Source organism: Pelophylax lessonae, assembly GCF_965119305.1.
Source record: "Pelophylax lessonae genome assembly, chromosome: 4".
Classification (NCBI taxonomy): domain Eukaryota; kingdom Metazoa; phylum Chordata; class Amphibia; order Anura; family Ranidae; genus Pelophylax; species Pelophylax lessonae.
In genome coordinates, this window is record NC_138771.1 from 485,338,715 (window position 1) to 485,351,425 (window position 12,711).

At 43.5% G+C, this 12,711-nt stretch overlaps 1 protein-coding gene across 1 annotated transcript in view; it reads left to right on the forward strand.

Annotated features, from left to right (window-relative positions):
• LOC309553268 (solute carrier organic anion transporter family member 1A2-like) overlaps nucleotides 1-12,711 on the forward strand; it is a 67,154-nt gene that overhangs the window by 44,241 nt on the left and 10,202 nt on the right. Inside the window, exons 4-10 of the mRNA XM_082254269.1 lie at nucleotides 2,984-3,093; nucleotides 3,192-3,341; nucleotides 3,603-3,701; nucleotides 3,867-4,094; nucleotides 6,845-7,009; nucleotides 7,175-7,370; nucleotides 8,724-8,886. Coding sequence (XP_082110395.1) covers nucleotides 2,984-3,093; nucleotides 3,192-3,341; nucleotides 3,603-3,701; nucleotides 3,867-4,094; nucleotides 6,845-7,009; nucleotides 7,175-7,370; nucleotides 8,724-8,886 — 1,111 coding nt within the window. The remainder of the gene's footprint in view (nucleotides 1-2,983; nucleotides 3,094-3,191; nucleotides 3,342-3,602; nucleotides 3,702-3,866; nucleotides 4,095-6,844; nucleotides 7,010-7,174; nucleotides 7,371-8,723; nucleotides 8,887-12,711) is intronic.

Genomic DNA, 12,711 nt, shown 5'->3' on the forward strand with positions numbered 1-12,711 from the left:
GTTATACTTATGCTTATACAGTATCTCACAAAAGTGAGTACACCCCTCACATTTTTTGTAAATATTTCATTATATCTTTTCATGTAACAACAGTGAAGAAATGACACTTTGCTACAATGTAAAGTAGTGAGTGTACAGCTTGTATAACAGTGTAAATATGATGTCTCCTCAAAATAACTCAACGCACAGTCATTAATGGCTAAACCACTGGCAACAAAAGTGAGTACACCCCTGAGTAAAAATTTCCAAATTGGGCCCAATTAGCCATTTTCCTTCCCGTTGTCATGTGACTCGTTACTGTTGCAAGGTCCCAGGTGTGAATGGGGAGCAGGTGTGCTTTATTGGTTGTTATCGCTCTCACTCTCTCATACTGGTCACTGGAAATTCAACATGGCACTTCATGGCAAAGAACTCTCTGAGAATCTGAAAAAAAGAATTGTTGTTCCACATAAATATGGCCTAGGCTATGCCTTGCCATGCCTAAGATTGCCAAGACCCTGAAACTGAGCTGCAGCACGGTGGCAAAAACCATACAGTGGTTTACCAGAACAGGTTCAAATCAGAACAGGCCTCGCCATGGTCCACCAAAGAAGTTGAGCGCACATGCTCAGTGTCATATCCAGAGGTTGTCTTTGAGAAATAGACGTATGAGTGCTGCCAGTATTGCTGCAGAGGTTGAAGGGGTGGGGGTTAGCCTGTCAGTGCTCAGACCATACGCACTGACTGCATCAAAGTGGTCTGCATGGCTGTCGTCCCAGAAGAAAGCCTCTTGTAAAGATGATGCACAAGAAAGTCCGCAAACAGTTTGCTGAAGACAAGCAGACTAAGGACATAGATTACTGGAAAAATGTACTGATGAGACCAAGATAAACTTATTTGGTTCAGATGGTGTCAAGCGTGTGTGGTGCCAACCAGGTGAGGAGTACAAAGACAAGTGTGTCTTGCCTACAGTCAAGCATGGTGGTGGGAATGTCATGATCTGGGGTTGCATGAGTGCTGCCGACACTGGGGAGCTACAGTTCATTGAGGGAACCATGAATGCCAACATGTTCTGTGACATACTGAAACAGAGCATGATCCCCTCCCTTCGGAGACTGGACCGCAGGGCAGTGTTTCAAACACACCTCCAAGATGACTACTGCCTTGCTAAAGAAGCTGAGGGTAAAGGTGATGGCCAAGCATGTCTCCAGACCTAAACCCTATCGAGTATCTGTGGGGCATCCTCAAAGGGAAGGCGGGGGAGCGAAAGGTCTCTAACATCCACCAGCTCTGTGATGTCATCATGGAGGAATGGAAGAGGACTCCAGTGGCAAACTGTGAAGCTCTGGTGAACTCCATGCCCAAGAGGGTTAAGGCAGTGCAGAAAATATTGGTGGCCACACAAAATATTGACACTTTGGGCCCAATTTGCACATTTTTACTTAGGGGTGTACTCACTTTTGTTGCCAGTGGTTTAGACATTAATGGCTGTGTGTTGAGTTATTTTGAGGGGACAGCAAATTTACACTGGTATACAAGCTGTACACTCACTACTTTACATCGAAGCATAGTGTAATTTCTTCATTGTTGTTACTTATATAATAGAATATTTACAAAAATGTGAGGGGTGTACTCACTTTTGTGAGATATTGCATAAGCATTTTGTGACCCCTCTGCACAGCTTCAATCAGATAGGAAGAGGGAAGGGTAATATTGGGAGCCAAAGAGGGCTCTGGGCTGTCAGACAACAGTTTGAATATGAAGGAGGAGAGTGATGACCTCACCAGGGTGTACTGCTTATCCTTCATTGTCAAATGACAGGCTGAAGGTGAGTAGGTGACCAAGCTGCATTCCTTTACTATGCTGAAAATAAACAGCTGTGGCTATGCGGTTTCTCAGGAGTGCCTGGATCACAAGACTGGCTTAGCATAAGTCCATAATTGTTTGCCTGAAGTTTAGTGTTGAATGTTATTAGTAATATTCAGTAAAAAATGATTTAAATTTATAGGTGCAATAGGGATAGATAAGAGAGGTCAATGCTGAACACTCTTAAGGATGTTATGCAACCCTTAAAGTGTTACTAAACCCAGGAGCCTGTATTCACTGTATCTGGTCTCCCACAATACACAGAACATGGAAATGAAATTATTTTAGTAAATATAAACTGCTAAACAAACACCTTTTCTCATCAGCAGCATATAGCAGTCTTGTATCAGTGTCTGGTTAAAGCTTGTAGGAGTCGTTTTCATTCTGCACTGACTGTCCTATCAGGATGCAGGACCCCTAACCCTCTATCTGGACAGTGCTGATTGGCCCTGTGCTGATCACATGCACCCTGTCAAGAAAAGAAAAAAAAAACTCTCTAGCTATACACACCAAACTGAGCATGTGCAGCCTGCCCCATGGCTCTGTATTATCAATAAATATATTGAGGAAAGTGAAAGAAGGGGAGGATCAGAGCAGACAGGATCAAACAGCCTTTTTACATAATGCCGAGGATTACCCCTTAGTTTCCACAATGAGTATAACAAGCATGCCTTACTACATATACAGGCTGATTTTACTGTTGTGGGTTTACCGTAGTAACTCTTGGCAACTGAAAAATGATCCCTTGCAGGGGTTGTGCCTGCACTACAAGGGTCAATTGCTCATTTGGCCTAGGGGAACAAAATAACATGATCTACTTATCCGCTTGTCCCGCAGCTAGACTGGTCCCCTCAGCTTCTTCACCCCCCCCCCCCATGCTCCAGCTGTCTAGGATCCTGACTTCATGAGGACCAAAGAGCAGGGTCCATAGCCCTGCGCTGGACGTGAGGATGCTGAGGGACAGTCCAAAGCAGGTAAGTAAAACTATTTCTCATTTCCCCTGGACAAACTGATCAATAACCCTTGCAGAGAGGGTGCATCCCCACTGCAAGGGATAATTTTACATTTTCCCAGAGTTGGGCTTTAAATTAAATGTAATGCTTTATATTATCCCTGACTGATTTTCTGTCCTATACAGATATCAGTTTAACAGAGCGGCTGATTACACATCAGACAATATGACATCTCATGCACACTTGTGTCTGGCCAATCACAGCCGTCTCTCCGCTGAGTTGGACTTCCCGGAAGGTAACTTCTAGAATTAGGTTCCTGGTAGTTCATCAAATGCAAAAAGGCTGCTTTGTACCGTTATCCTTTCATCACGCTGTGGTCTCTCTCTCTGACAGAGTGTGCAGTTGGCTCCTCCGAATCCCTCATGTGGATTTTTGTTCTGGTTGGAAATATTCTACAAGGAATCGGTGAGACCCCAGTAGAGCCTTTGGGACTCTCCTATGTGGATGATTTTGCAAAAGTGGAAAACTCACCATTTTATATTGGTAAGTCGTATTTAATGAGAGAGGCATGAATATTTAATATATTTTTCATTTTCTTGGTTTTGAAATATTATAAAGCAATTGGTCAGATAAATGGAAACCCTGCTACAAAAGTGTCCTTCCCACTCTACGGGCATTCATATTATCATAAACATGTAACTATGCATGTTTTGTTCCTTAAGATGGGGACTGTCATGTAGACATCCCATAATCCTACGAGAGGCAAAATGGATGCTGCATCTGATTTCTTTCTCTGCCCTGCAGGAATAATACAGACTCTGTCCATCCTCGGGCCTCTGCTGGGTTCCTTGTTGGCGTCTTACTTGGCACAGATCTTCGTTGATGTTGGTTTCATAAATCTGGGTAATGTCATGTGGGTCAATTTTATTTCTCTACAATTTACACACTTTAAGGGCAGAGATTTCTGGAGTTAAATGCTATTCATTACAGCCAACTATATTATAAGGAAATAGTGATATCATCAAGGCTTGAGGGGTGTACATTGTTTCACCATCTCTCTCCATGCAGATGAGGTCTATATATCCATGACAGACACGCGTTGGGTTGGAGCTTGGTGGATGGGGTTCCTGGTCAGCGGAGTCCTCAACCTCTTCGCTGCTGTTCCCTTCTTCTTCATCCCAAAGACTCTGCCCAAAGAGGGGGAAGAGGGTCTGACCGAGCTGAGGGAGACACTGCAGCCAGCAGTAACCGACAACAAAACAGAGACTGCCAAGAGCAAGGAGCTCAAAGTGCAAGGTGAGATCAGCCATATTGTCACATAGTGATCTCATTGGGCCACTCAGGCTTAATAGAGTGAAAGGTAACAGTCTTATGATGTTATGTGATTACTGAGAGCCAATGTAGTAAAAACTGTTAGTCTGATGATATCTTGAAAAACAAAGGACTGAGATAATAAATGAACTGAATTATTATCACAATCAGAGCCGGTTCACACTACCACGACCAGAAAGTCGCCCCGTGACTTGAAGAGACTTGTTTAGAGATTTGGAAGAGACTTGGAAGAGACTCGGAAGAGACTTGTGCACTACTTTGAAGAGACAGGCGACTTTGTCTGTGGGGAATGCCTGGCTAATCTCTTTCTTCTTCCTGGAAAGTCTGATAACAAGTCGCTTCAATTAAGATAAGGAGGCAACTCCCATTGAAGTATATGGGACAGTCGGATCACAGGTCGCCTCAAAGTAGTACAGGACCCTTTTCTGAAGTCGGAGCGACTTCAGTAGTGCCAATTAAGATGGCACTGATTGATTAACATTGCTTTTGTTATGTCAAGCGACCTGGGGCTACACAAGTCGCCTCACAAGTCGTGCTAGTGTGAATGGGCTCTCACCCCACGCTTAGGCGATTTAACAAAGCCTGTAAAACAATAAATAAATAGAACTGCATAAGCCCCCATTCACATACAAGCGACGCTACTTCGCACCGCGACCTCGGAGCGGCCGCCACGGACTTCATAACATTGAAGTCTATGGCGGTCGCCTCCAGGTCGCCCCAAAGAAGCTCCGGACCCTTTTTCTAAGTCGGAGCGACTTGTGTCGCTCCTATTAGAACGGGTCCGCAGCTTCCCTATGGGAGGCGACCTACGGCGACCTGTGAGTTGACCAGGTCGCCTCACAGGTCGCCTTAGTGTGAACGTGGACTAAAAGCATCACAAGCTGCTACTCAATGAATAATAACAAAATGTAAAACAATGTGTCAATCCCTTCAGAAGTAAATATATGAAAAGTCCAACACATGAGCAGCGCTGTTTTTACATGTTTCGTCAACAAACTGACTTCTACAGAGGGCGTGGGCGCGCGGCACCGCAACCTCCTTTTATCTCCCCCCTCTCCCATTACTTAACCCTTTCAACCGGCCGGCAACCCATGCGGGCGCAACAGTCTGCAGAGCGGGACAGCACAGGATCATTGGAGATCAGAGATCATACTGCAACAGTCCCTGAATGTATCGGTTGTACCAGGCAAAGTATATAGCTATACCTATCCTAAGCAAAGTCAGCTTCACACGTCGGGGAGAATATGTATGTGTAAAAGACATACTGACCATGCATACTGTATATAAGGAGTTGTCATCAAACTGCAAAAGCAGTAATGATAATGGGTGTATGCCAGAATGTTCAATACCAGCAATCAAATAGATGTAATCTAGATCGTGGGTGGACAAAGAGGGAAGCCCCCCAGACCATACATTCAGAGATCTGTGCTGCAGTTTAACACTTTATATACATGATAAAAATATATAAAAAAACAGTATTCACATCTGAAGTGGCAGTCTCCACTACAGTCACCATCATAAAAACATCAAATAGCGGCATAAACATATACTATATATATATATAATCGACCAGGGCTGCTCATGTGTTGGACTTTTCATATATTTACTTCTGAAGGGACTGATGTAAGGGATGTCAGGTACCCCATAAAAAAAAAACACATTTCTGTTTAATGGCATTTCTAATAAATCACCAGTAGATGGCAGCACAAAGTTCAACTGCAAGCAAGGCATGGGAGGAACTAAAAAGTTAGACCTTTTGTTCCTGGGGGAACAGAATAGCAGTTTGCTGTCCACCAGACTAAAAGGTCATCATACCTCACTCATGTCCTTGTAATTGCAGGTAAGAAGAAGAATATTTAGGGCTATAAACAGGGCGAAATTGATTTCATTTACATCCCTGTGATAAGTAAAGGCTCCTGTCACTACTGTGTGATTAAATAACACTGCACACATGTTAGTGGGTCACATTGTCGCCTCACATGACTACAGTGTACCAGGAATGTGGTTATCATAGTGTTATGTTTTTATATCTTATATTAGATTGTATTATGAGACCACTGTGATACAGGAGGAGTAACAACATATCAGCACATGGTTTAGTTGGTTATTATTTTCTATGAGGATGTTATTCCTGTATATCAGAATGTTGATATTAATATATATATAGTTATGTAATAGTATGTATGAACAGAATAGCAGTTGCTGTCCACCAGATTAAAAGGTCATCATACCTCACTCATGTCCTTGTAATTGCAGAAAAGTTTTCAATAAAAATAATTCTGGTTTCACCCGGTCCGATCCCTTCGCACATTGGAATTATTGACCATACTTTCAGCATACGTGCAACAATGACACATGTTTTACATTCTGATGATATCTTGTTATCATTTGAAGTCAATGTAGTAAAAACTGGTGGTGTTATGTCATGTGATCAGTATATTCATAAAGCTGGCCATTTCATGATGTCATGTGATCAGTCAGAGCCAGTGTCATTATAGCTGGCAGTGGAAATAATGTTATGCAATCAGTGAGAGAGCCAGCATAGTGAAAGCTAGGAATGTGATGTCATGTAAACAGTGAGAGCCAGTGTAGCAAAAGCTGACAGTCCGAAAGTGTCATATGATCACTTGGAATCAATAAGCTATCCTTCCACATGTACAATACATATACAATCCATCAGCTGCTATTAAATTCAACCTTCTTTGTTCTTGCAGGATTTATATTCTTTTTAAAGAATTTGTTGAAGAATAAGGTCTACATGCTGTTCATTCTGGTCACAGTCATTCAGTTCAGTGCTTATGTTGGTTTATTTTCATTCTTTCCCAAATACCTGGAGCAGCAGTATGGGAAGTCTGCATCAGAGGCCATTTTTTTGATAGGTGAGTTCAAAGACTGGCGAGCTTAGGTACCTCTGGAAGCTGGAAACTAGGGGGAAACCCATGGACGTCCGGAGGTACCAGGAGCTCTCTAGGAACATCGCCTGATGAATATCTGTCTATGTCCTTCCCCAAGGCCCTGTCAACTAATATGTCCTGTCTCTGCAGGGGTGTACAGCCTGCCTGTCATTGCTGTGGGCTACTTCCTGGGTGGATTTTTAATGAAGAAATACAAGGTCTCCACCTTTTTGGCTGCCAAGATTGGATTTTTCACCTCCATAACAGAATACCTTATCTATTTTCTGGCTTTCGCTATGTTGTGCAAGAACGCGACTGTGGCGGGACTCACTGTTACATATGATGGGTACGAAACGGGTAAATGGGGGGAACCCCTATATAATTTTATGAGGGGTTCTGTCTTCTGAGGAGACCCTGTACCACTCTCATGCAAGGCTTGAGCGCTTATGATCCAACTTGGTTAATCTAGTGTCAGGGTTAATTCAGTTATTTTGGTAGCGTGTGCAATATTCTGGCAGTATTAATGTTGAAGTGAAGGTACAGTGATTTTAGGGTTTTTTTCTTCATTTCTTTTTCTAATCTATAACAGGAGTGTCAAACTCAATGTTATCGCGGGCAGAATCAGCATTTTGGCTGCCTCAAAATTGCTGGTTGTATCTGTAAAACTATGCATCTGCTCAGACACATAGGAGTACTAAGGAGTATACAACATACAGAGTACAGAGTTCAGGGGTGCGCTTTGTACAGAGTGCAGTGTTGAGGGGTAAGCTACATACAAAGTGCAGGGTTTAAGGGTTCGCTACGTACAGAGTACAGGGTTCAGGAGTAAATTACGTACAGAGTGCTGAGTCCAGGAGTACGTGGCCTGCAGACTTCAGGGGGTGCACTACATACAGAGTGCAAGGCTTAGGGATGTGCTATGCACAAAGTGCAGAGATTGGCTCTCTTTCACAGGTTGTCCACATTTCACTTCCACCCCTCAACCCTCGGATCTGACCTCTGCAGCACACTCCCCCCATCCTCATGCCCTCTGCACATATCTCCCTCCACAGGCTTCATCTCTCCCTCCTCCCCCCAAAAGCTTCCTTGCATCTCACCTACCCGGCCCTTGTCTAGTACCTCCTGGCAGCATAGGTGGCTCTGCCTCTATCTCTAACTTCCAGGGAGATCATTAGTTGGCATCTGTTCCCACCATGCAGAACCATGAGTGCTGTCCTTGTAAACACAGAAGGCTTCTATGTTTATAAATGACGAGACCCAGAGGTAGTGGAATGGAGTTCCACCACGTTTTGGCTGAAAAAAAGCTTGAGTGCATGGATTTGGCCCCTGGACCTGGTATTTGGCACATGTGATCTATAGTATACCTGCTCAAAAAAAAAAAATAGATAGCAGGGAAGATCAGACTATACACACTGCTATAAAAGTCAGAGGGGGTATATCCCATCCCGCTCAATAAACATGCAGGCAGCACTGAGCTGTACAGTTAGAGCACTCAACTCTGTGTAAATTTGTAAAATAAGGGTTTTCATACAAATTGTGGAAAAAAGAAAAAATATGTAAAATATCTTTATTATATTTTATAAAAAATCTAACAAAACAAATCTGAACTTTTTCCATTTAATAAACATATACGTGTTGCTGTGTGAATATTGCACGGCAGGTTTGGTCCACACAAATAAAAAATCTTCATGTGTTTCAGGATTGAGAGCACTTCCTATTCAGATAATTTAACGGCGGACTGTAACCTGAACTGCAACTGCCCTACGGATGTCTGGGACCCTGTGTGTGGTGATAACGGTGTGGCCTTTGTCTCTGCCTGTTTAGCTGGCTGCTCCTCCTCTCGTGGAAGTGGACAGGATGTGGTACGTAGTGATGGGCAGCGTTATTCCACTGAAATTAGTTGCCCAGAAAAGTTCTAATTTTCTTCATCAAAATGTTGTAAAAAGCAGCCTCAGGTTCTAAAATACTAAACACCATTATCTATCGTGACAACATTCCTAAATAAATATGTAAAAATATGTGATAAAGCTCATAAAGTCAGTGCTCAAAGGAATGATCCTTTCCATGTTCAAGTCAGCAAAAACTTTTAAGGACCCTTTCACCCCGAACACAGTTGGGTGCATTTTGAACTGCACTCCAACTGCATAGACAGCACAAAATCAAGGTAATCCTATGGGCACAATTCACATCATTGCAGTGCAGTTCAGCGCAGTTAAAAAAAGTAATTGCGCTGACAGTAACAGCTTCAACGCTTCTGGGAAGGCTGCCCACAAGGTTTGGGAGTGTGTCTATGGGAATGCTTGACCATTCTTCCAGAAGTGCATTTGTGGGTTCAGATTTTGTGTGAGAAGGCCTGGCTCGCAGTCTGCACTCTAATTCACCCCAAAGGTGTTCTATTGGGTTGAGGTAAGGACTCTGTGCAGGTCAGTCAAGTTCCTCCACCCCAAACTCATCCATGTCTTTATGGACCTTGCTTTGTGCACTGGTTCAAATCATTTGGTGGAGAGGGGAGTATGGTGTGGGGTTGTTTTTCAGGGGTTGGGCTTGGCACCTTAGTTCCAGTGAAGAGAACTGTTATGGCGTCAGCATACCAAGACATTTTGGACAATTTCATGCTCCCAACTTTGTGAGGACAGTTTGGGGATGACCTCTTCCCTTTCCAACATCACTGCGCACTGGTGCCAAAGCAAGGTCCATAAAGACATGGATGAGCGAGTTTGGGATGGAGGAACTTGACTAGCCTGCACAGAGTCCTGAGCTCAACCCGACAGAACATCTTTGGGATGAATTAGAGTGCAGACTGAGAGCCAAGCGTTCTCTCCAACATCAGTGCCTGACCTCATAAATGCGCTTCTGGAAGAATTGTCAAACATTCCCATAGAAACATTCCTAAACCTTGTGGACAGCCTTCCCAAAAGAGTTGAAGCTGTTATAGCTGCAAAAGGTGAGTCCTCAATATTGGACCCTACGGACTAAGACTGGGATGCCATGAAAGTTCATGTGCGTGCAAAGGTAAGTGTCCCAATAATTTTGGTAATATAGTGTACTTTAAAGTGGAAGTCCGGGGCTAACTCTATCTTATCTTAAAGTGACATTAAGAGCCGGTCCACACTAGCGCGACTTGTCAGGCGACTTGTCAGCCTGACAAGTTGCGCTCCCTCGCGGTCCACTGACAGCTACAGGACCCATTCTAATAGGAGCGACACAAGTCGCTCCAACTTAGAAAAAGGGTCCTGTACTAATTCGGGGTGACCTCGGAGCGACTTGCATAGAATTCCATTATGTGAAGTCCATGCAAGTCACTCCGAAGTCGTGGTGCATGGTAATGCACAAGTCGCCCCCGAAGTAGTACAGAGTCGTGTCGCCCCAGTGTGAACCGACTCTTAAGGTTCATTAAAAAAAAACAAAAACAAACATGATATACTTACCTGCTCTGTGCAAAGGTTTTGCACAGAACAGCCCCCGATCCTTCTCTTTTCGGGTCCCCTGACTGCCTGACTGCGCTCCTGGCTCCTCCTCTTCAGTCAGTGCCCCCAATAGCAAGCTGCTTGCTCTGGAGGCACTGGTGTGTCCATAGGACACACAGTGCCACAGCTTGGCCCTGCCCCCCGCTTTCTACCCATTGGTTCACTGGCTGTGATTAACAGTAGCAAGAGCCAATGGCTCCCGCTGCTGTCTCAGCCAATGAGGAATGAGAGACTCTGGAGAAGCCCAGCTCTCATGGACATCACTGGATCGAGAGGGGGCTCAGGTGACTATTAGGGAGAACTGGGGGGGCAGCTGCACACAGAAGGGTTTTTAGCTTCATGCATAGAATGCATGAAGGTAAAAAACCTTGAGCCTTTACAATCACTTTAAATTGGCTTCCACTCCCTATGCTAACTACTGTAGACTGTAGTGGAAAGATGTGTATACTGACCTATTCTATGGGCCCAGTTCAGTCACGTGATCGGCCCCCAGCACTGGCTTTAGGGGAGAGGAGGGGCAGTCGCTGACGGATGGCCCATAGTAAGTCTTTGGGTGATGTCACCACCCAGGCATTGCAGCTGTTGTCAGCGATCCCTCCTCTAACCTGAAGCTAGACGCTAGGGAGATCACATGACTATATCGGAGCACCCTAAGAATTGGTAAATATAGACATCTTTCCTCTACAGGCTAGTTAGTATGGGACTTAGTATGGGGATGGCAGCAGAATTAGGATTAGATAATATAACCCTTTAGGAGTTTCTTACTAAAACTAACACAAAATTTCTGCCATTACATGCGCAAAAAAGAATAAAAGAAAACACTTTAATTTTCTCAGTTCCCCTTAGCTCTAATGAATTTACCAGAAAAGGCAGAATTTGGTAAAATTACCTAATTCTCTTCAAACTTTCACTGCCACTTTGTTTCAGCTCTTGTAAATTACAAGGAGTTTCCCTTCATCATTCTATTATCTCTAATATTAGATGGCATTCCGCCTCTGAAGAAAGTCGCAGCTCACACTGTTCGTTCTTCCCTTTGACGTGTAGTGCGTTGTACGCTGCTGTGTAAATATTGTTAGGGTCCATTCAAACCAGATGCGCTGACATATGCTAACGTATACACATTGTAAAAGCAATGTATTTTAATAGGAACAGTTCGCACCAGTGCGTTGCACTGATGCGCCCTGCCCTACGCTGAAAAAAAAAAAGTAGAACATCATCTATTTTTTTCACACGGCAACACACATAAATGCAAAAGTCAATACAGTCAGTTACAGTTTCCTTTACATATAAAGATTAGTGAAGCTTAAAAATAAAAATGTAAAAGTATTTCAGCACATTTTAAAACGCAACGCAAAACAGCATGCAAATTCATGTTAAAGCTCAATGCACAAATTTTTCCTCCTAGACTGCAAGCTTAAATGAGCAGGGCCCTTGGATCCCTCTGTATTAATGCCGGTTCACATATGTGCAATGACAGGCAAATCAATTACTCTGCAGATCACATGCGATGTCTGTGCGATGCAAATTCAGCCATACAGATTGTATGGATGAATCGGATTGCATGGGTGTTGATGCGATCCGATTCATGTCCGAACTGACAGTTTACACTGCGATATGCGAACTGATCTAGGGGTGTCGTCAACTATGTATTGACACCCCCAGCGATTCGCACATGGCAATGTGAACTGCCTGCAAGTTTAATGCGATGCGGGAACCTGCAATGGATTTTCAGGGTTCCCACATTGCATATGTGTGAACCGGCACTTAAATTGTATTGTAACTTTACTGTCTGCCCTGTTAAAGTGCTGTGCAAACTGTTGGCACTATATAAATCCTGTATAATAATAATAATTATAACATTGCAGTGTGAATGGACCCTTATAGAGGCAACACTATGGGGTTGATTTACTAAAGGAAAATAGACTGTGCACTTTTGCAAGTGCAGCTGCACTCTACAAGATCAGTTGCTCCAGAACTTAGTAAATGAAGGAGTTTTCTGCTAAGTTCCATCATGCAATTATATGCAAGCAAAAAAAGATGTTTTTTTATTTTTCCTTAAATGTGATTGGGTATTCTTTGTAAAGTGAAGCTTTACCTCATTTACTAAGCTTTGGAGCAACTGCACTTGCAGAGCGCAAGTGCACAGTCTATTTGCCTTTAGTAAATCAACCCTATTTGTCATAAAAAGCTGCTTCAGTTAATATGACCAGAAGGTGTCAG